Here is a 24906-nt window from a genome sequence, read left to right as displayed (position 1 = left end):
GACGAGTAATGATTCATCATTATGGATCAAGTAGAGGCAGTTAGACGCAGTGGTGAAAGAAGTATTCAGATCTTTTACTTTACGAACTAATACCACCCTGTGAAAATACTCTTACAGTAAAAGTCGCGCTTCCAAATGTTGCATAAGTAACAGTAAGTAAGTATTATCAGTAATGTATACTTAAAATATTAAAAGTAAAAGTACAAAATACAGAAAAATCTCTTAAAAAAATAACACAAATGGATGAAAAAATATAACAGAACTGTTATCTGAAGAGGGGCTTGGGCCCAAAACGTCACACGTGTGAAGGTAATAAGTGTTCATGGGAGCATTATCTAGTATGCAGACTTTATTTGTATGTTTGCAACTATTTTTGTTCTGTCCAGTACCTAGTTTTTACTGCTTTTGGATATATTTTATTTCATATTTCTAAAAAAGAACACACCCAAAAAAACTCAAAATAAAAAGAGAACCCCAAATTATTTAAGTAAAAAAATAGAAATAAACACCCCCTCCAAAACTCAAAATTCTTTTTAAAAAGTATAGAACCCCCAAAACTTAAAATTGTTTGAAAAAAAAGGAAGAGAACACCACCAAAAACTAAAAATTATAAATACAAAAATAAAGACTTAATTAATTAATTTCCTTACAATGGAAACTGTTTTACTTGTATAAAATTTGGTAATTTAATTTTTAACAAAATATCATATTTCATAAACTCTTCTTGTGTTTTTAGGCAAAAATGTGGTGAAGAAAAAAGTACCATATTTCCCTCTGAAATGTAGTAGAGTAAAAGTATAAAATAGAATGAAAATAGAATAGTCCAAGTACTTTGAATTTGTACTTAAGTACAGTACTTGGGAAATGCACTTAGTTACATTCCAGCACTGGTAAGACAGCAAACCTCTCTGAGATCACTGTGATGTGCGAATGAGAAATTTCAAGACAAATACAAGCAATAAAAACGAACCTGCGATCAGATTTAATATTCTGCTGACTGACATTTCTGCAACATAACAGACAAATTCAAAACAAACTGTGCAAAGCTTGTGGGAAATGAACATTTTATGGCAGTTTATTTTAAAAACCTCCTCTGGGAATTTAATCCCAGACATCAATATATCTCTGGAGATACTCCAGTTTAGTAACAACACAAAGTATTCCATGTATGGACTGAATTTAAATCTAATCCGCATGGTCCAGTGCACTGTATGTTTGTTTGTGTTCGGAGTGAGATGTTTAGTGAGTTACACAGGGACAGGTGCAAACTCAAGGACTGGATGTGATGTCCTTAACACTGTTGTTTTCGACAGTTTGTTTGATCAGTGTTTGCATATCGAAGGCCCCAGCGAGTGCGAGTCCTTGTTGAGTTCAAATCAAAACAGCTTTGTCAGTGTCGTGCTCCTGCAGTACCTGTCACAGTTCTCTCTAGTGATGCCAGATCTTTGTAGTTTGAGGTTTGGAGCAGTGAAAGTATGAAAAATAACGCTGTAAAATGCATTTTTTCCTCTGAAGGAATATGGCAATGCAGACTTTTTCAAACACTCTGCGATTACTGAACTTTGGATTCAGTGGTAGATGTTTAACTTTTGGATCTGTAATGCTTCATTATTTGAGCATTTCTATTTGGACATTCTTTGACGATCACTAGTCTTATTATATATGTTCTCTTTCAAGTGCCAGTATGAGTCAACTTATTGCATTTCTCCTTTATGTCAACAGTATTTTTTTATTTGTTAAAGGTCACATTGCTGAGCTTATATGAGGATGTCTGGCTGCGGAGGGAAGACATTCCTCTCATAACTTCCTGGCTGGAGTTGAATATATTTGAAGTGTAACTTCATTCCATCATCTGAGAGCAACACATTCTTGGCAAAAAAGAAAAAAATCCTGCAGACGTGTAGCTATACAAGGCTGTTTTCAAATGTTGATTTAGTTTTTCCACTAAATTCGACACCATGACGGCTGAGTGAGTTGAAGTCGGTGATACGATATGACTCCTAGGAAGGAAACCATGAGGATATTTTTGAAGTGGTCCGATTTCGCAACTATTTCATACTTCCTTGTTGCGGGCGCGGCCTGACAGGACAGCTCCCACTTGAGAATATTAGAGTCAAGTACGTCAGAATGACGATGGCATTTCCAGCCCTCAGCTTTCAAAATAAATCGTCAATCTTCTCCAAAACTTAAGTCTTGCAAAAATTTTGAATAGCAACAACAACAACAACAACAACAACAACAATAATAATAATAATAATAATAATAATAATAACAAGTTAAACTATGCAATGACAGTTTGAGGACAATCTGAATAACAATAATAATAATAATAATAATAATAATAATATTTGCCTATATTCTTAATTCACTCCACACTCCAATTTATTCACACTTAAGCCTAACCTAAGCTAACAACTTTGCTCAAATTCAAGGATGTTTAAATTTATTAGTAATGTTCTAACGTAACTGAAGTTAAATGTAATTCTCTGAAGTTATTTTCATGATCTGCTAGTTTAAATGTTAAAACATTAATATTGCAATACTAGGCTACTACAAATAATTGTTAAATAGACTTGTAGTTTCATTATAGAGGCCTGTAATATAAACAAATCATGTTTTTAAACCTTACCCATGATTTTTACTTTGTTTTAGGCCTATTTCTAATTTTAAATAGGCCAATTCTCTATCAGTTTCCTGTATCAATCCTGTTTCACATGCTGAATTTTGCTTTTGGGGATCAAAAAAGTTTGATATTATTATTATTATTATTATTAATAATATTTTTATTACAACCTGGGCCTATTATTGGATGAAATCTATAATAACTTATAAATGAAATAACCAATTTCATAAAGCCTCTAATTCTTGCTGACAGGAATTAAAGTGAATCATGAATCATCACACTCCCACCGTGAGGGCTTTAGCCTGGCGTGCTTTTATTTTGAAGGCGAGTGTCAGATGCCGTATTCTCTGCGGTAGCTCGTCTCAACACAGCGCTGATGTTGTTCAGTATCAGTGTAAACTTTGTGCCAGTGAGAATCCTGTGCTGACAGGTGAGTGCGGGTTCGTGAGTGGAGCTTCACTTGCACATGAAAATATTCTATTTAAGTATACATAGTTTGAAACTTTTGGACAAATCACAGCGACATCCTCCTTTTTCGAAATGAGGTAAGATGATTTTTTTTTTTAACATCTGTTTTTATGGAGGGTGTCTCGGGGAGCTTTTGATTTACGTCAATGAATGACTTTTCTCATAATTCACAGTTTATCACCTACCTGCACAGAAGATGTAATCTTAGCAGTCAGTAGCAACACAAATAAACCTTATAGTCACTTTGTTATGCTTTGTTAAACCTTATAGCCACTCTGTTTTGAGAGTTGAAATAGGTGTAAGTTGCATGGCAGTGTATTAAAATTTAGATGCAGGGTAACTGCTGAATCTTTTGCATGTATGAATATTTATTCATTTATTTACTTTGTACTTACTTGTATTTACTCAACTCAGCCATTACTCTGTTTATTCTGTGTATGGATCTAAAGGCCTGAACATCTCTATAGTTGCTTCACATGTTGCAGCAAGTCATGTCTTGCCCACCGTAAATTTTATCTTGACTCTACCAGCTCGTAATCTTCCCAGTGGCTTTATAGCTCTGTAAGTTTCACACCTATGCCATATCTGTGTATATCAAATCTAACACCTACTTTAAAAAAACAGCAACAAAAACACTATCTTAATCACAGGGCTCAAAGAAAAAAACATCAGCTGATACTTTTTCCTCTTTCCTCAGTTCCCCATGCTTCATTTCTCAGTTTAAGCAAGCTAAAATGTTTACAGTATCCACCTCCTCTTCCAGCGCAGTGAATCTGTTAAATAGAAGAATCATATGTCTGTTAAATCTCAACATTCCTTCTGTGTTTTCCTGCACAGAGCTCCTGCTGCTTCTCCAGAATGATCTCTTTGGGGAAAATATTTTATAGGTAGCACTCGAACATTGGGGACTGGGGCGTGGAGATGGTCACTTGGGTTGCCTTGCTGACAGTATGCATGTGGATACAAACACAGACAGCCTCAGGACAGCACACATGTGCTTCTACTACGCGCAGGCTGGTGGATTTCACTGTGAAATACTCCCTCCCCCATTTCCAAACACACAAACCTATACAGAACATAGCGGTGAACAGGGATCCGCAACAGCGAGAGGTGTATGTTGCATGCCAGAACTTTATACAGGCAGTCAACGATGCCATGGAAAAAATATGGGAGGTGAAAACTGGACCTGTTGGCACTACGGACTGTAAAACCTGTGGGGTTTGTGATGTAGAAATAGATCCTGAGGATCCAGTGAATACAGATAATGAGGTTCTGCTGTTGGATCCGGCTGGATTTCCGTATCCCTACTTGTACATTTGTGGGAGTACTCAGCATGGGATCTGTCACTTCATTGACATCAGCTTCCCCCAGGCTGGGCCTCAGTGTTTATACAAAAAGGAGCAAAACTCACCAACCAACTGCCCAGACTGTCTGGCCAGTCCCCTTGGCACAAAAGTCACCATAGTTGAAGAAGGCGCCACATCGTTCTTCTTCGTAGCGGCCTCTGTCAACGACAAAGTGGCACAGAGGTATCCGAGGAGATCCATATCTGTGCTTAGGCCGCTTTCAACTGAAGATGGCTTTCATATGGTCATGAATGGGCTGACAGTGCTCCCCAGTCTACGGGACTCATACAAGGTTGATTACATCTACAGCTTCTCCACCAAGGATTATGTCTACTTCCTGTCTCTGCAGAGAGAAAATCCATTCAAAAGCAATTCAGCTTTTCAGACTCGTCTGGGGCGACTGCCGATATTGATTCCAGAGGTGTGGATGTACAGAGAGGTGGTCCTGGAGTGTCGTTATGAACCGAAACGCAGGAGGAAACGGAGCCAGGGTTTCAGGGACCTTGTCTATAACGGGCTACAGGCGGCACACTTCGGGCGAGCTGGGAAAGACCTGGCAGTTGAGCTGAGAGTGAGAGAGACAGAGGACATTCTGTATGGGGTGTTTGCAGAGGTAAATGAGCGAGGTGTACCTCAGAAAAACTCTGCCCTGTGTGCCTTCCCTTTGACCCACCTTAACAGTGAGATCGATAAAGGCGTGGATGACTGCTGCAAGTCAGGCACAGAGCAGCTGTCCAGAGGTCTCTGTCACTTCCAGCCGTGCGAAAGCTGCCCACATGAAGTGAGTAACTCTTTCTTTTTTTAAGCCAGACTGTTGTCAGAGCAAAGGGACCGTACAAAGGTCTCTCTACGCCCAGACAGGAAGTGACCTATCCAGACAAACACTGTGTAATTAAGTCACCTGTGACGGGAACAGTGTAGTTTATCATTAAGCCTGAAGTTTCATACAGTCTTGAGCAATAAGGGGTAGTGTAAAGTAAACCTTGACTATAGTGGTACAGTATATGCCTGTTAACTGATCAGGGTGTGAGATAGAGCACGGCCAGATGAGAGAACTGGGAGGGGCGGATGAGTCAGTAGTGTGACCTGCACGTTGCCACATGGTTTTTCTGTTCGGTTAGGTTTCAGTCTCTCCCGTGAGAGAGTGGCAAGTAGTAACAGTACAGACCTTTGAAATGAAAATGGCTTCAGGAAGATAAAAGGCTCAGTGATTACACCATGTTGAATCCTTGTAGTTGCAGCAATTTTTCCTGCCCAAATCCTTCAGTTGAAGCTGCCAGAGGTGAAAAGTATCGAACTATAAAGACAACGTGGAGGGTAAAAGGAATACTTCACCCCCAAAGATTGTAGCATCTATGCCTCCGCAGTGAAGGACTAATATCAAGAAACACAAATATTTTTTAATGAGTTGAAGTCTTAGGGGGCTGCATTTAACAACAGCAAAACTATGTCAAATCATCCAGTTAACTCTCACACAACTCCTGTATTATAATACAGGTCTCGTTTATCTAGTCTTATGATTAGTACTTTCGAAATGCATGCATTATCACTAGGACTGTCAACATTAATTTGTCACTCATGATGCAATCGTTAATTGCCAACATTCCTGCCTTTAAGAGGCTGTGCTGGGCTGAGTTTTAAAGCGTAGAGTGAAGATACTGGTATCATATGAAACTAGAAGACCTGAGGAATCCAGTGGTACCAACCGTGTCATGTCTAGCCTTTCCGAAAGATGGCCGAATAATGCTCCAATTAAGGCTAAATTTTGGTGATGGAAAAACAGCATGGTGATTTCACAGGGGTCCCTTGACCTCTGACTTCAAGATATTTGAATAAAAATGGGTTCTCTGTGTACCCATGAGTCTCCCCTTTACAGACATGCCCACTTTATGCTTGTCTCATGAAGGCCTTTGCTGTCATTTGAGTCAAAATCAAGACAGTCGGGTAAGAATTGCTATATCTTCCTCCCCATCATCATTATTCACATGAATATTACTGACTTGTTTAAAGAAGGCTACCTGAGTATGTCGCTGGAAATGACAGTGGAATTATACTGCATGAGTTGTGTAAGTTTGTAAACAGATGTTTTGATATAGTTTTTGCTGTTGTTAAACATGGACCCCAATGACTTCAATTCAACAAGAGTTTGCTGTGTTTGTATTCTTTGTACACCACAGAGGCACGCAAGATAAACAAAGTTTAGTGTGGAAAAATGATTGACACAGTGTGAGCTCATATATATTTTTAAATGTGCGGGTACTTTAGAAAACACGAACATTGTGTGCAAAAGCCTCAACACATGTTGAGTAATTGACAGACAAATAGTCATTTTGTGGGTGAAGTATTCCTTTAAACCTATACCCAAAATAACATGCAGAGTTCGCCCTCAATACGCCTTCACTGAATAGAGAATTTGGCTGCAGTGCTCAACAAAATAATAAAGGTGTGGTCTCTTCCCTTTTGTGGAGTTCAAACTGTGTCCTTTGAGCTCTTACAGTCATGTGTACACCTACAGGAATGTGTGCCAACAAATACAAGTTATAAATCCTACTGATAAAAAGGTGGAATTTCAGGGGGAGGGCCAGTGTTGGACTGTGCCTGGCTTTTACGCATTATTTGACTCAGAAATGGGTAGAATATTGAGTAAGTGGGGGTTAGGGAGGAAAGAATCACTCTTTTACTCAATCAATAAATGATAATTGAAGCAGTCTTAAAACCATTAGCATCAAGTGTTGCCTTAGTTGTTATTTCTAGAATTAAGTGTATACAATTCTATAACTTGTATGTGTTTGAGCTTCAAATGATGAAATGCAAAGTGACTGAAAAGATCAAATGACGTGAATATATGGTATTCAAATAGTGGGAAGCAAACAGAGGCATGCTGGGGCAGGTCAGCTAAATTGCTTTGCAGTGGAATGTTTACCATTAGTTTAACATATCCTCTCTTTTTCTTTTAAATGATCACTTTTTACTTACTACAGAGTTTATCGTGGTCTGTCAACCATCCACACACATCTGTCAGTGACTGTTTTATGTGCATGTGGAAAGTTGGCTGACATAAACAGTCACAGAGTCAACATATGTAGCCTGAGTCGCTGCTGTTTTATGACCTTGTTCCTCTCACAGCATGTTGCTCTGACTGCAGGCGAAGCTCAAGCACTTCCTTCCTATAAGGGTGAATTAAGAGCGTCTCTCTGTTTATCTCTCTTCCTCTAACGCACAAGAATATGCAGGATACATGTGCTTAGAGGGAGACTGATGCCGACAGACGCAGGTACTTTAGATTTTTGAATACATGTGATTTCCTAATGGTGATTAAAAACTTACAACCTTGTCCTGCTTGTACAGAGCTCTGGAGGTAATGACACATGCACTACTAAACCCACCCTGGTGTCAAAGCCATACTACAGATTAGACCTCTTCAACAGGCAGATGAGAGACATACTTTTCACCTCTGTCCTGGTCACCACTATTGGGAATCACACCCTGGGACACTTTGGAACCTCAGACGGCCGGATACTGCAGGTAGCATCATGCCTAAGGATAAAAAAGTAGAGTCATTGTGTGATGTGTCAGTGCTTGCTTTTGCAGTTCAAATATATTATAACGAATATGTTCATTACTAAAAAAAAAAGAAAAAAGACATTATTTAAAATGTCTAAACTAAACTTTTGTATTAAAGAAATTAAAGTTCCAGCGCACACCAGGATGTTCAGGTTGACACTTATTTATTAATAGTAGTAATAGAGTGCACTATGCTTTTCGCATATTGCTACATCAGATTCACTCTGTGTTTAACCACCATCAGCTGTTCCATTTAAACCATCACGTGCGCATTAGCAAAGCATGAGAGAGGTGTTCTTCAAAAGTCATATCAATTGTAATGTTGCTCTAGAGAGTTGATATAAAAATAAAGAACTAGTACAATACAAAAAAACCTTATAGAATCAATACAATTCAAAATGCAGTACAATTCAAAATACATACTGATAGGGAGAGGTGTATGCTATTTTTAAAATAGCTATAAAATATACCTGTCTCAATAAGGTAGGAGAGGAAAAGGGTAGTGCCGTTGTTTTAAACATTTGTATATTTTTCTTTAGGGATGCACGATAATATTGGCGCACCATCGGTATCGACAGATAACTGCTTTAAAATGAAATATCGGCATCTGCATGAAATGAACTTTTTTGTCGATATGACAGACCAGTAATATGCTTCAATTTCGCGACTTTAATTAGTTGAAATAGGTCAGATTTGCCTTATTTTGGGTATTGTCATGATTGTCTCAGGGAGAGCATCATCCAAACCTGTAAAGTGGGTTGAATTTTACAGTTTTGTTTAAAAAAATGTTTTGAATTATTATTTTTTTACTTTCTTTCTTTCAGTCAGAAGCAGATGTTGATTAAGATTTCTAAAAATGAAAATCCTTGTGACATTACCTCCCTGTTTTGTGTGGTTTAGGTGATTCTTACTTTGTACAGACCGATTGTTTTTGCCAACTTTTCTCTCGGAGAGACCCCCGTGTTGAGGACAGCAGATGTATACTCAAACAAATCACTTCTCTTCGCAGTGGGAAATAAGGTATATTTTGTTCTATATACTGCATGTACTGTTTATCTGTTTAAGGTGGAAAAGGGGAACTGGAGCACACTGACTGATTAGCAGCCTTTAATAGTGGAAACAGTCTGTGTCTTCATCAGAGTCAAAAGAATCAAGACATAAACACATACAGTATCTCATCAACCCAGAATGGCTGCTCATTTGTCATAATGGATCCATTTGGAGGAGCTACCACAATCCCATGCACTATAATTTATTTATTATTTATAAAGCCCATTATCACACCAGTAACAAGAACACAGATGTATCTTTTTTTTTTAAGATAAAGTACAAAAAATTCAAGTACAGCATCCCTCAAATGAAATCAGTTAGAGGAAACATGACAAATTCAATTTGTCATTTAGGCCAAAAGGCTAAACCATGTCAAGATTATGTAGTCTAGCAGGAAAAATAGGTTTCCATGTAAACACATGACATTTTTGGTAACTTGTGTTTCTTGAGATCCTAATGGTGTCAAGCTCAAGATTTTTCATGTTGCCAAGGTAAACTTATGGCCCACAGGGTTTATTTGGTGGCCATTTTGAATTGATGTCCATGCCAGTGGCCCGATATGCAGATTTTCATAACAAGACAAAAATAAAGACAAATAAAACTACTTTTTCCATCTAATTTTGATGCCGGCAATCAAATGTAAAGTGGAAAGGTCTTTGACAAAATACAAACACTCTGTATTGTTAAAAAAACAGGTAAATAACACATTTTAGGCCCATAGCAATATACTTTTTGCTATTTTGTTTTGCAGTCGTTTCCTACAATAGCAAAAGAAAAATTCATCATTCTCTTATATCAATATGCAAGGTTAAGATTCTAAAATTTCAAACTTTTATATAAAAAGTCACACTTAAAGCAACATTATGCAACTTCTAGTTGATTGTCTTGACTTCTCTCTGTTTTATCCGGCTTACCCTGCCCTCGTCTTCCTCTCTCCCTGATCAAGTTGTTTAAGGTGCCCTCTGCAGGACCGGGGTGTGCACATTTTATGACATGCACCATGTGTTTGATGGCTCCAAGCTTCATGAACTGCGGCTGGTGCTCGGGAAACTGCTCGAGGCAGCGAGAATGCACCGCGCAGTGGAACAAAAACTCTTGCGCGCCTGTCATAACAGAGGTAGATCTGCTGCTAGGTTTAACTGATCAGCCAAGTTTAAACACCCTGAGTCCTGACGTTACACTGATCACACTGATTGTACTGACGACAACACTTTTCTGTGCAGTTTTTCCCTAAAATGGTACCTTCTGGTGCTGAGACAGAAGTCACACTGTGTGGCTGGGATTTTCAGTCTCCTCTGCGACCCGCCATCATCAGCGGCAAAACCCACATCGTCACGGTGGGTCCTGGGACCGTGTGTACAGTCCTGCCTGGAAAGAGCAGTAGTAAAGTGTGAGTGGCACGCATTTTCTCAGCATTTACTGTATGTGGGAATTACTGGGCACTGATAGTCACAAGCCAACATGTTAACTAGGGAGAAGTGATATTTATTCATTTATATTGGGGCTGTCAGAGTTAACACGGGGCTGAGATTAAAAAGATGTTGGAATATCTTAATCTACACTATTCATAAACACATCATCCCTTGTTTTCTTTTATACAGGTTAGTGTGTAAGACTCAGGAAGACACACCAAACCAGGACCTCACCATCACGCTGGATGTCCATGAGGGAGAAGTGGAGGGCGGTTACTCTATTGAAGGCACAGCTCAGATGCCTGGCTTCTCTTTTGTGGTAAAAATACATAAAAACTTGAATGCAACTAAATAAAAATACTCATTTTTAAAATGAGTTTTGTCCCAGCAATTAATTTTTGTCTTCTGTGAGGGACATGACACTGAGGCCTATATTTAAACACCATGCATGCATTTAATTTAGGTCCTGATGTACTGTGAAAAGCACATCCTGAGCTTTTACACATTTAACATGTCTTTGTGAGGGCCAGTGGGAAATGATATATATAATGTTACATTGTGGATAACATATTTCATCTCTGTCTAATCAGGAGCCGAGCATCACAGAAATCAGGCCTGACTACGGACCCGTGTTTGGAGGAACGGCGGTTACACTGACAGGCAGATATCTTAATTCAGGGATACAGAGAGAAATCTTCTTTGCTGACAAAAAGTGCAACATTGAAAGGTGAGCAAAACAGTAGAGTATTTATTTTGCCAATGCATGACTGTGGTCTACACCAATGGTTTTTCAACTGGTCCAGCCACTGGGACCAGATTTCTCCTTAGTGATTAGGTCAAGGTCCACACATAAGAGAAATTACCTTATATTCAATTTTATTTAACAAATGTATATATCACATGGGCTTTAAACAAAATGAAATAAAACAAACTGCAAAAATTAGTTAAAACCAGAGGCATTTCTAGTATTTGAAGACACTGGGGGCAGACCTTTGTAGGAAAAAAAAAAGTATTTTTCTTTGGTAAGAAAACAGGCATGTGTAAAAAACAAACTAAAAAAATCCTCTTTTAAAATGTGGCTTTTTTTCTTTAAAATGTTGGATAATGTTTGTTTTTTTTTAAATTGCAAAATTTCTGTCTCTACAAAGTTCTGGCTATTTTGAAAGAAAACATGCCTTCCAAAACGCAGGCCCACCTAAATAAAAATCGCCAAAATGAAACAGCCAGAAACTTTAAAAACAAAAATTACTGTTGGATTTTCAAATTTATGATGATCCTTGAACACATCATGTGGGATGAACATGAAGGGAGACTCAAGGAAAAATATCTGTAGCTCTGGGAAGGGTCAAAAAAACAACAACAAAAACAGACAGCCAGTTTTTAAAAAAAATATATACATGAACACGAGACACTTGCGACCCACTTTTTACCGCGACCCACTAGTTGGGAACCACTGATCTACAACATACTAATTTCACTGTGTTTAGATACCGCTTTTAAATGAAGGTTTGTAAGTATTGTACACATTTGGGCACTGTGATCTCTTTTCTTTTCAGTGCTCCTGAAGAAGGTGGGGCGTCTTCAATTGTCTGCCAAACACCAGCTGCAACAGGTGTTGGGAAGGTACCGGTGAAAATCTTAATCGACAACTATCAAGTGACAACCTCTAAGATGTTCACCTACAAGGAAGACCCTCTTATAACCTCTATACATCCTCACTGCAGTTTCCAAAGGTAGGACACTGATCCCACTCTGTGCTGGTCTTATTAACAGCCTCCAAATTAAGTAATATGACCCCATTACCTTCCATTGCGTCATCATAAAATAAACAGTACTTGCACCAATTATGGTGTATGAAAGAAGTGGTTTCACTTCCTCCCACCATACAAAAATGAGGCCAAAATATCAGGAATAAAGGCGCGACTCTCTATCGCTGGTCATATCTTTTGGTGCCAGAGTCTGCACAGTAGTGATCGGGAAGCGGAGCCATGGTATTGAGTTCCTGCCATAGATGCATTATTAGATCTGGATACAGGACCCCAAGACAGTGCCTCTTAAGTCCAAAGAAAAATGTTCACCTAGCACATACGCCAAAAAAAGTTTCTAGCTCCTGGGTCAACTTCCAGGGTATGCAGCCCGCTTGATATGCAGTCATGTTTCTCCTGCTGGCCCCATCCATGAGATCCTGTTCGGCTCATAGACTTTACATTGTTATGATGTCAAATTTTTAAATCGCTTCTCTTTTTTTTTTGCGGTTTGAGGAAAACTTATATAAATATTATCTCCATGATGCAAAAATTCCTTATCATTCCTAGTCACAACTGGCCTTGTTTGCAGTTCAAGTTGTTCTGTCAACAGTTTAACAGACATCTCTTTTACAAGGGTGGTCTGTGGGGAAAATGCTTTTTGGTCTAAGTGGATTTTGTGCTGCAGTTGCATGGCCACTGAGAAAAACTGAAAGCAAGGCCAAGCATCATTCAAGGGGAGCTGTTTCCCATGCATACACACCCATCCAACCCAATCGTAACCACATCCATTAGTAGCAAGCACAAGGTTAACAAACACTGCTGTCAATCATGTCATCAAACCCCTTTTTTTATAGCAACAAATACCAAGTAAACACCAAACTCTAAAATGACAGAGAACATCTTTATTTAGTTTGGCCCATGTCCCACCCACTAACATGGAGGGGGCAGGGTTCAACAGGGGTAATCGTGATGTTTTGGGTTCACTGTCATGCTACCCATCTTTATATGCAGTCTATGGTTTACACATAACAATGTAATTACTAACTCTCTCACTGTCGTACAGTGGCTCCAAGCTGGTGATAGTTGGTCAGAATCTCGACTCTGCCCACAAAACTGTCCTTCAGTACACTTCCAAAAATCCTAGCCTGCAGTCTCTTGAACGGGTAAGTCAACCCTTTGATTCTATCCTTCTGTAAGTCTTTAAAGACTCATATTATTCAATTAAACCATCATTTCAGGTCAGTTCTCAACACATCATTAAACTTGTGTGTGCAGAGAAATAAAATAAAATACTCCTTTAACATATAAAGTGAATTGCAGTTCAGGGACCTGTTTGTGGATTTCTCATACTCAGTCTGTAGCTGAATATTGCTGTTCTGTTTTGCCAGCTGTTACAGTAGTTGTGCTTGCAAACAATATATAATGTGCTTTATGTCACTGCAGGTGTGCAGCAGCACAACAAATGCCACACATATGGAGTGCTGGGCTCCTGCTTTTCCTGAGGAAATGCCAGAAGAAAAGTCTGACTCAGGAGAGATTTTTATTCACATGGATGGGAAACGTAACCTCTACAAGAGACGTTTGGACTACCACCCTGATGCCAAAATCATCCCCTTTGAGAATGATGACAATGAATTACCTCTAAAACCAGGAGAGACGGAAGTTTCACTGCATGTATGTTTACACACTCAGCATTTTTCCTCACATTTATTTTTGTGACTAACTTTGCTGTGTAAAAATTCAATTCAATTCAATTCTTGCACAGTACAATTATTCATTAAAATATGTCTTTTTTTTCTCCATATATTTCACAGCATAACAAACTGAACACAGTGAGCTCATGTATGAAGATCATAATGTCTATTGGGGGTGTGAACTGCCACGCCCAGGTTTTGTTAAATGAGCTAACCTGCAGGATTCCTAAAGGCCTGGTTATTCCCAGCGAGGGGTTGCCTGTTAAAGTGAGAGAGTGTGCTTTTTACTCATCAACATTACCCTGAATCATTTATGGAAACTGATACAAAATGAATTGTATCTAACAATAATCTTTTCCCCTGCTATAGGTGTCTGTGAATGGGGAAATTTATGATGTGGGCACAGTAGTCAACAATGACAACAACAACAGCACTATAATAGCGGGTATTGTTCTAGGCATCATTGCTGCATTGGTAGTAGGTGCCGGCCTTGCATTGATGGTGATGATACATTTGAGGAAGAAAAAGAGAGGTGAGAAAATTCAGATTTGTTTTTATATAGAATACTTGCAGTTGTCACATTTGTGAACAGAAGTTCCTAATTTATGCCCTTGCTGCACTTTGTACTACTGTATATTTTCATAGTTTACTGTTCAGTGATTTTCACTAATTATATGTATCCTTTCAGCCAACATAGAGAATCGTTTATCAACAATGCTTTCACGGAACCGCATGGGCAGTGGCCCTGACTTCTCCCCCACAGGGGACTACAGACGAGGTAAGACTTTCAAATGAATTCATGAATCCATATTATTGTGTGATCAGTTCTTCTCTCCATTTCTTCCTTTTCCTTTTCTTCATTCTGTACAGCCCTGCAACAGCCCAAGTACAAGATCTGAAATTTATATTTGTATATATTAAATCTTTCTCGTATTTTTCAGAGGCTGCTTAACAGAAACAAACATTTTAGATTTGTTTGTTAGTGAAGGTTGTCATAATTTTGGGGCTGTCAGCGTTAATGGGTCAATCACGATGCATTTAAGGTCTATATGTAACTTTTTTTTTTTAAATCACGTTAATAGCAGGCCAACATTACTGTCTTTAAGAGGCCGTAGTGGGCTAAGCTACAGTGATGATACTGGTACCATCTGAAATTAGAAACATGCCATTAAAAAACACAATTAACCGCAATTAACTATTGAAATCCTGCAATTAATCGAGATTTCAAAAAATGTATTGTTCCACACCCCTACTTATTGTAGTTCTTTTTTTCCCTATACCATTTAATGTATACCATATTAAGATTAGCTGCTCCAAAGTTTACAACTCGTGAAAAGAAAAGAAAATCCAAACAGAAGAAAAACTAGAAGAAAAAAATATGGGGACATTACAAACAGGCTGGATACTGCACATATTTATGTACTTTAAATGCATTTACATAGATAAAAATGACTGAAATTAAACAACCAACTCAGTAACAAACCAAGTTAAATTAAAAAAAAAACCATGAAAAAGTCTATTTGGTAAGGGTAGTAAAAAAAAAGATGTAACGGCCTTTTAGGTACAACAACCTTATCCTGTGGTTCCCTCGTGGATTTTCTTTTTCAGTGGATCTTTCCAGTCAAACATCAGGTTCAGGAGGAATGGCCTTCCAGGGTTTATTGTACGCTGCCAGCCATGATCATCTGGCCATTCCTTTAATGCCGCAGGAAGATATCTCAATGGTCAGTCTAAGCTCTGATCTTCTCGAAGAGGTCAAAGATGTCCTGATCCCCGCTGAGATGCTTCGAATTGAGGATAGCCAGATAATTGGCAAAGGTAAGCCTCTTGCCTTTTTTTCTTCTACTTGAATATTTTAGCACAAAATATCCATAATAAACACTTTCTCTTTTCACACAGGCCACTTTGGGACAGTTTATCATGGATACCTGATAGACAGCAACAAGCAGGAGACCCACTGTGCTGTCAAATCTCTGAACCGTATGTGTTTTTATCGCTTAAATCAGTATTATACAAGTGCTTGACTTTTGGATTAGTCTGTGTAATGGTATATGTTGCATTAACAGGAATTACTGACTTGGGGGAGGTGGACCAGTTCCTCAGAGAGGGCATCATCATGAAAGGTTTCCACCACCCCAACATACTGTCTCTGCTGGGCATCATGCTGCCTAAAGAGGGGCTCCCTCTGGTGGTTTTACCATACATGAAGCACGGGGATGTGCGTCACTTTATACGCTCTGAGAAAAGGGTAAATTACGCAACAAAACTTTCTGGACCAGTACGGCTGTATATATTTTGTATGTGTAGTATGGATGTAAGAGTGTGTCAGCTCTGTGTGATACTTCTTTGTCCTCCACAGAACCCAACAGTGAAAGACCTGATAGGCTTCGGGCTTCAGGTTGCCAAGGGGATGCAGTATTTAGCCCAGAAAAAATTTGTCCACCGAGACCTGGCTGCACGTAACTGCATGTGAGTGTGAATCATACACTGATCGCTGGCCCGTGACATATCAGCGGAAAAGCTTTGTCACGCCTCAGGAGGCCATTTCACTGTTTGTCGTAAAAGTTGATGCAACATCGAAGTGATTTTTTATAAAAGCAAATGTAATGAAAACAATCTTTTGTGATATTTGCTGAAACTGTCACTAAATTCCCGCAGGAGTATATAAAAAAGATAATCTATGGGTGGTGCTTAGTTTTCACTCAGCTGTTGTCAACATGGCAGCCGGGCCACAAACGTTATCATTTGACATCTAAACAGTACATTAAAATATGTATCTGAAAACAGTTGAGAAATAGGCAATGCCGTAACAGAATCTTAAATTTTATCTTTGATCAGGGATACTTAGTTTGACTATAGTTCATTTGCAGTGACTGACATGAGTGACAGCTGTGTTAGAGACTCTGTTTCTGATTTGCTGCTTTCGTTCTCATGTGATTAATTCTTGCAAATGCCATTAAAAGCACTAATAGTAGCAGAGGACCATAGCTTATTTTTTTACAGACTATCTGCCTGCTCTGTTGATGTAGTGGAAGTTTCAGCAAGTATGACAAAAAGTTATTTTTATAAAAGTCACCAACCACAGCTTTCAAGTTATCTACTGTAGCTTTAAGTCATCTTTAATATATCTTTATGGATTTAGTGTAAGCAACAAACACTACAATTTTGGCTGGTTATGTTCCATGGTCAACTACAATACTTACAGCATAGAGACATTTATTAATCCTTAAAGCTTATGTCAAAATGTTATTAAAATCCAAAAACAAGGATTTAATTATAAATTGTATTTTTTAAAACATATCAAAGCCAATCAAATTACTGTGCCCGTCTGAAGGCTTCTTTAAATGATAAATACGAGACACTGGTTGTATAGTATTTCTGTTTTTTTAGTCTGTTTATTTGCTCATACATATTAAGGAAAAGTGCAGCACACAAAAAAATTAAATCATTGATACAGCTCTCTCTTTTTCCACAATTTCTGCATGCTGCCTGTGCATGGCAAATCTCTAATGAGGACACCACTGCTCATCAACACTGATTATTCACACTGGTGTAAATTCAAATTCACCTGACTCCAGAGATATATAATTTGAACAGGAACTGGCTGTGAGATTATGTTTTTGTAAAGATGCCATCTCTTTTCAGGCTGGATGAAACCTTCACAGTAAAGGTGGCTGACTTCGGCATGGCAAGGGATATCTACGACAAGGAATACTACAGTATTCAAGATCACAAACGGGTAAAGCTGCCAGTGAAGTGGATGGCCATCGAAAGCCTGCAAACACAAAAGTTTACTACCAAGTCTGACGTGGTGAGTGCGCTTTATCCAGTTCACTTGAAGGTACTTGTTACAACTATCATGCATCATCTTCAATACATTGCTTCTCTGTTTATCAGTGGTCATATGGTATCTTAATGTGGGAGCTGCTGACCAGAGGTGCTAGCCCTTATCCAGATGTGGACCCCTATGATATCACACACTACTTATTGAAGGGACGCCGGCTTCCTCAGCCACAGTTTTGCCCTGATGCTCTGTAAGAATCACACCATCACTCTCTAAATATCATGTCCCGAGGTTTCATTTACTATGATGAAAAAACACAATTTTTGCTGTATCTATTCATTTGAGTTTCTTAAAGAGGTTCAATTCTCTAAGGTTTATTTTTGTTGAGCTCACCATGGCTTTCAATAGTTCACTCACTTGCTTACATATTTACTCATGTACTTACTCATTCACTCATTTACACATTTATTCATTCCACAGTTATTCTATCATGCTGACATGTTGGGACCCAGAGCCTGAGTGCAGACCTGGCTTCAATCGCCTGGTTACAGAAGTACAACGCATCTTGTCCTGTCTGGAAGGAGAGCACTACATCAGTCTGAAGGTTAACTATGTCAACTTGGACCAGCCGAGGCCTTATCCGTCCCTGACTGCATCTACAGATGAGGCTGAGGCCTCAGACCTGGACACAGACAGTTATGCTACCAGCTGAGGGTGCAAAGTCCCAAAACCTTCTGATAGTAATGCAGGAGTAAAGTTGGACAGCATACAAGAAAAGGCCTGGACACATTCATGCATGACATAAATTGTTGATCGTGTCTGGAGACCTGAGCACGTGGAAGGTGTGGCTACTGATTTCAAAGACACTGTAGCTACTATAAACTCTTGATAGAGCTGATACCGAATCATGCTGGAAGTTTTACATACACATTTTATCAGTAGCAAAACATAGACGGCATTTATGGGCAGGCCCAAAGTGTCATGGGCCTCCCGGGCTTTCACCTACAACATGTCACTCAAATAAACACTGCTGACCAGGAGACTCATAATGACCACTAAGAAATATAAAACAACTAAAACGAGATAACAAAGAGATGCAAAACAGATGTCAAAAGGCATAAATAGACTCACAAGGATTGAAAAGGGGCAAAACAACCACAGGGGGACACATTCAAAATGATCACCAACACCAAGAGACTCACAAAGCGACTACAAACTCTAAATGACTACAACCAGGCACAAAATGACCGAAAACAGAGACAATATGAAAAAAAGAGGTGCAAAGAAACTTCGAAGATTCAAAATGATCACAAATAAGCCTAAAGTGATTACAAACAGATGCAAAACAGCTGCAAAGACACAGAGAGACTCACAACAACTACAAAAAACACTGACACAAAATGATTACAAAAAGATGCAAAGCAACCTCAAAGAGATTCAATATTCAACAAAGGTACAAAATGTGACTACCAAGAGACTGAGAAAGTACCCGCAGACTCAAAATGATGACAAAGAGACCCAAAAATGACCACAAACAGACTCAAAATTACTACAAAAGGCACAAAGCCATAACGAAGATTCAAAAGCATCAGTTAAGCATAAAATGACAGAGACAAAGATATAAAAAAACAGCTGCAAAGAGACACAGAGACTCACAACCACTAAGAAAAACAGGCCATAAAGACACAAAATGATTAAAATGAAGGAAGCAAAGTCACCTCAAAGAGATTCAAAATTACTACAAAGGGACATAAAGTGACTACCAAGAGACTCACAAAGCATCTACAAACAGAAACAAAATGACTACAAAGATGCTCACAGACTACAAGAGACTCAAAAGGACTACAGAAACAAAAACAACCACAGACACAAAAAAATCTACAAAGAGACATAAACCACAGCAAGATGTGTAACGAATACAAAGAGATGCACACTGCTATTAAATGCTGTGTCTAGCTCCTATTGAGGAGAGGTGGTGGGGCCTTCTGCACGGCTGTGCCCAGGGGCCCATTGCCTCATAAATAATCCACCCCCAGCAGCCATGTAGATGGAAGTAAATGTTTTCATTATTTTGTTTCAAACATCTGAAACACAAATGTGACAAAATGAATGTAAAATACGCTTTTGTTCTCAGACTTATTGAAAAGGATGCTGGGCTGTTAAATATATGTTTCCAAGCCATTGTATTACACTGTTAGAAGAGGGGTCTATTAAAGCTGACGTGTTCAAGGGTCAACATTTTTAGGTTTTTGGACACATTTTGCCAACAGTACGGGGAAATAATAAAGATTATATCCCTTCATGTAGAATGCAGACGAGACAAAGTAAACACATGAAATCTGAGCCACTGATGCCAAAAGCTCTGCACCTACTGAATAATACAGCGGCTGTCTGTGCTGTTCTGATGTCAACTGAGGCTTTGAAAAACATGGAGTACCTGTCATTATCGCTAGAGGGCAACCAATGCCTCCATCTGAAGCACACTCAGTAGCTGCTGCAGTGATGTCTGCTGCACTATAGCAGACAGCTCAACACAAAGATGTTACACAAACAGTACGACTGTATTCATCTCAACCTCTGAACTAAATCAGTTTTTCAACTCAATCAACATATCACTGCATACTTTCGATATTGAACATTTCCTTGTTTCCTGCATGTAATTAAAATGATCTTCACATCAAATTAGACAATTTTACAATCTATGCTCTGATTGAATCTGCACTGATTGTTCAATTTTAAAACTGACAACGCAGTACGACCAGCAAGCTTTCTACCAGGGTATACTTGACTTTTGTGATTGCTGCATTTCCTCTCCTTCCTACCAAGAATGAACTAACGTTTCTGTGCTCTAAGTTGCACTGTAAAGCGTGTTTTTGTACAGATGAATTGTGGTTTGCGCATACATGTCCGTAAAGTGTATCAACCAATTCAGTGTCTCACTAGACTTGTTTTTTCCAGCCTTATCCTGAGTAAGAAAAATCTCGATCGGCAAACAAGGCAGTTCAACCTGAAAGAAACTAACCTAAAATGTTAGTTGTAACCAGTTTTTTTTTCTGGTGTAGTTGAAAAAAAATGCATGTCACTACAGCAAGAGCAGACAGACAGAAGTTCTTCATGAAAGCGATTCATCAAAGCCAGTGACACAGGTCTGAGGCAGCGCGGCTCTTGTTCTCTGCCAGGTGGATGGGAGGGAAAAACACACACCGTTAGAGGTCTGAATTATGTCTGCTCAACCAGACTGAAAACTGCATGCTTCTGCCTAATCTGTGTATCTAGCATTTGTTATACACTCTATGAATAATTTATGGACCTAAAAAAAGATTTTTTTTTATCCCTTGCCTTAAGGTACTGACAAGGTGGTGGCAATAATGACAAGCTCTGGCTGTGTTCAGGTGGAGGTTCTAGATTTGAACATGAGGTGATGTTTGCAGCTAGAGACCAAATACAAACAAACAAAACACTAAAATGATAGATATTTCTCTCTGTGAACCATCGCATTTGAGATTTGCTTTCATTTAAGTTTTGCAAACAGGATGGAGTGTGGTTAAATGGTAATTGGTAAGTTACAGTATTCAACACCATCAGGGTTCCAAAGAAATAAAAAAGGTGATCACTATTGCCTTAACTCAGATCGTCTAGCATATGTCGACTGCGGGTGTTGAAGAAGAGCTCAGGAGAAGGAAAGAAAGCATCAGTCAATACATACGTAAACAGTTCAAGCTGCATATGTACCTACAGTTGAAAAAGGACACATTTTGTGCCCAGTAGGCAACCGAAACAGCTGAGGCTCCACTGTTCAGTCTTAAAAGACTCGTTGATGCCATGAAATAAAGTCTTCAAAGGCAGTCTGACAAGATTTCTGTACAGATTTGTACCTCTAACTCCTCTTAGTGATCTCTTAATTAACTTGGCAGCGCAGCTTCTGGGAAAGTATGAAGCCGTTGGCATTTAAAATTAAATTTGGCATGAAACAAGGACACTGACATTGAAATCAAAACTTTAAATGTTAAAGAAAGATTGGCATCACAAAATAGAACAGTGACATCAAAACTATTTTTTTCTCAATTTAGACCATGAATCTGTTTTTCATTTTTTTTTCTATATTACAGAGAGTTTTTTTAGTGCCAGTGTTTTTCTGTTTCTGTTTAGGATTCTGTTTCAACTCAGAGAACAAATGTTGAATTGGGCAAATACCCAGTTTAACCCTGTAAATAGACATACTGGTGTACTGTAATGTAATAGGGTTTAGGCTGTTAAAAGGGGAAAGTAAGTGCTTTCAGTCAACTGTGGATAAATACGTGCACTGTTGGTTCCTGGCCTCTCTAGGCTCTGCTTAGAGCAGTAGTCGACAACTTATTTAGCATGTCACACACTGTCATATACTTGGGGAGAATTATGAGGGACACTCTAAAGTTTCTGGCTGTATTAAATTGTGTCATTTAGCTGATTTTTATTTTTGGTAGGCCTGCAGTTTGTGAAAAAAAACCCACCAAAATCATAATTTTAAAAAATTAAATTAAAAAGCAAGATTAAAAAATGCATAAATGCATACATGGGAACTATTGGTTTCAATGTATACCTTGCATTAATAATGTAGTTGCACTTTATACATTAAATCTGGGTTATACTGTCTTAAACCACAGACTGGCAGGCGAGGTATTCATGTTCTTCTTTTAGTGCACTTAATATGCTAAATCAGATAAACCAAAAAATTCCAGCTTCCCGTTTGAGAAATTGTGTTTTAATGTTGACATGAACGTTATTTTAAGGCAAAAAGGCAGAAACACTTGCATAAAGTAACATTAGTATGACATGAATGTGGCATTAAATCCAAGTCGAACCAAACCAGATGTCATCCAGTCAGCTGGATCATTATGCAATTGTTTTCACAGGATGACAGAGTAGCAAGCTAATGTAGCACTCTCCATGAAGTGCAAACTGATCTTCATAAGTAAAATTCATTTTTGAGGAAGTCTGTTGTTATTGTAGGGACAAATAATTAACTGAAGAATAATTGAACCAACTATCAATGAATCAATGAAAAGCCTGTTTCTCACAAAAGAGTTCCCAAACACCAACACCAAGTCTCAGATGGTCTTCACACAGAGGCACCAGATATGTTCCACCCCCACTCACACACACACACACACACACACGCGCACGCATGCACACACACACACACACACACACACACAATCCAAACCCAGTAGCACAGTGAGGGGGAATAGCTGCACTGAACCAAGCTGAGAGCAGATCACTAAAGTATCTGGTCTAAAATTCCTTTTGTTGTCTTCAAGTGTATATATTTATAAATATTTTACACTTTTATTTCACACTGCCCTGGTTTTTAAGCAGGATTTGGCTGAAATCTGCGAAGCTGCAAATATCATACACCAGCTGTTGTGTGATCCATGACAAACTGGACAAGGAAAAAGAAAGTGTGGCTAGCTGTTTCCTGTCAAGACTTATGCAAATTTGTCCTTCACAGACCGAACTGGAGAACACGAGAAGAGGGTGATTACGACAGCCAATTAGCACTCCGCTTGTAGCTGCCAAAGTTTAAGTTTAACTAAATCATGGGTGTAGGGGCATTAGTTGGGTTCAAACTCAACTTCTGTGCATGCATGTCATTTTTCTAGCCTGGAACTGCAGCGATGGAAAAGACGCCAATGTCGTAAATGGACCACTGCTTCTAAAGTGCCAAACATGACTGTTGCCAATTTGGATTAGTTAAGGATGAGCTGTGTGAGCTGCATGATGAATCTAATATAAGCTGAAAATGTATGCTGTTGTATCAGGCATCAGATCATCTGCACTGCACCACTTGATATAAAACGGCTTGAGGACGGAATGAGAAAAAAAAACCACAAAATAAACTTGCCTGATTCACTGTTGGTGAGCCTCTCCTTGCAGGTGTTTTTGAACTATGCATTCACAGTCTGAAGTTTTTCAACATTGCTTGAGGTCTCTCAGTTTTTCAACATGTTGGTGAGAAAAAGTCTGCAGAGGAAGGATGGGGAAAGAAAATGTGAGAATGCAACTAAGAATATTTGATTAGTCACAAAGAAATGGACACAGTGTTGAACTGTAACATTTAACAGCACATTATACACTCCTCAATAATAAAGACACATTTCTGAAAAAATATATGCATATAAAATGATTTTAGTTTAATTACTTGATATGATATGATGATGATGATATGACGTTTTGCATTCTCATCAAATCAAATTTTTAATTACTGTTTTTCTCTAGAAATGAGACAAATCTTTTCCATCCTAAAAGCCGAACTTCCTTTGTAAAATACCTTGCAAGTGGGTTTGTAGCCTTTCTCATGCTTTTCTTCTCTGCATTGAATCTGCTATCCTTGAGATTGTGTACCATCGGTAGATACCTGAATAGCGAGGCAATCTTCCTCCCTCTCCCTTGCTCTTCTCCATTGTAGCGCTGCATTCAGAGGGAGGATGAAGAACTGGGAGGTCACAGATGGAGAGAAGTGTTATGTTTGTTCCTGTCCCTGCTCTCTGAGTGAATGTCTCCACAGATGGGATTATATTGAAAGGCAAACACAAATTTGCAGAGCAATGAAAGTGCTTCAGAGGCACAAGGCCACGGCAGGCACATAGCTAACTGTACTTGTTAAGAGTTTTTCATCATCCATCTTGCTATCGGTATGCCAGGGTATTTCATCGTTATAAAATGAACACTTTGCTGCTGCAAAGATTCATGTTATAAACACTACATGCTGAATATGTTGTAAATGCTTAATGTCTTTTAGTTGCTCACAAAAAATGTGATTGGATATGGATAATTCTAATACCCTTGGACTATAGACTGAATATAAGCTGACCCTCTAACACTATATGTCATTACTGCAGTTTTTCATGTACTGACTTATCAAGTTACTTCTCCATTAATAATAGATCAGATTTCATCAACACCCATGCTTATTAATTTTTCACATAGAAAACTCTTAGAAACTGTGTGTTTATCCCTCACTGATTCATAATACTACTAAAACTATATTGCCTCAGTACAAAAGACATGTGCCTTTCCTTATGTATTCATGAAAAAAAACAACCATGTTTTTACCTCTTTATGAGGTAAAACTGTTGGGCTGAGTTGTTTCATGTTGGCAAAGATGAGTTGAAAATAAGCAACAGTTAAAAACTCTCTGTGTAGCCCATCATATGCATGCTCTGTACTGGAACTCTATT

The 24906-nt window shown here is 38.6% G+C and overlaps 1 protein-coding gene across 1 annotated transcript; it reads left to right on the top strand.

Annotated features, from left to right (window-relative positions):
* The first annotated feature begins 3028 nt into the window (after positions 1 to 3028).
* On the top strand, positions 3029 to 20616 carry LOC121958329 (macrophage-stimulating protein receptor-like). The gene is made up of 21 exons (XM_042507244.2): positions 3029 to 3168; positions 3929 to 5218; positions 7786 to 7962; positions 8902 to 9021; positions 9998 to 10168; positions 10275 to 10441; positions 10653 to 10782; positions 11054 to 11190; positions 12020 to 12196; positions 13275 to 13374; positions 13655 to 13885; positions 14026 to 14172; positions 14275 to 14437; positions 14594 to 14683; positions 15514 to 15723; positions 15805 to 15885; positions 15972 to 16153; positions 16265 to 16374; positions 17551 to 17716; positions 17803 to 17939; positions 18170 to 20616. The coding sequence occupies exons 2-21, from the start codon at positions 4013 to 4015 to the stop codon at positions 18399 to 18401; spliced, it is 4134 nt and encodes a 1377-aa protein (XP_042363178.2). The 5' UTR covers positions 3029 to 3168; positions 3929 to 4012; the 3' UTR covers positions 18402 to 20616.
* Positions 20617 to 24906: the final 4290 nt, after the last annotated feature.

Source organism: Plectropomus leopardus, chromosome 2 (genome assembly GCF_026936395.1).
Source record: "Plectropomus leopardus strain MGB_pleo_1.0 chromosome 2, ASM2693639v1, whole genome shotgun sequence".
In the NCBI taxonomy this organism is placed as follows: Eukaryota; Metazoa; Chordata; class Actinopteri; order Perciformes; family Serranidae; genus Plectropomus; species Plectropomus leopardus.
Note: the sequence above shows the minus strand (reverse complement) of the source record. Positions and strands in the feature narration are given on the sequence as shown.

What these genes read in the sequence shown, in the direction of transcription:
- LOC121958329 (XM_042507244.2), top strand. Translation starts at nt 4,013, where the DNA reads ATGGTCACTTGGGTTGCCTTGCTGACAGTATGCATGTGGATACAAACA. An exon ending in GCGCGCCTGTCATAACAGAG is followed by an intron (nt 10,169 to 10,274) that starts GTAGATCTGCTG and finishes TTTTCTGTGCAG; the next exon opens with TTTTTCCCTAAAATGGTACC. An exon ending in GCGAGGGGTTGCCTGTTAAA is followed by an intron (nt 14,173 to 14,274) that starts GTGAGAGAGTGT and finishes CCCCTGCTATAG; the next exon opens with GTGTCTGTGAATGGGGAAAT.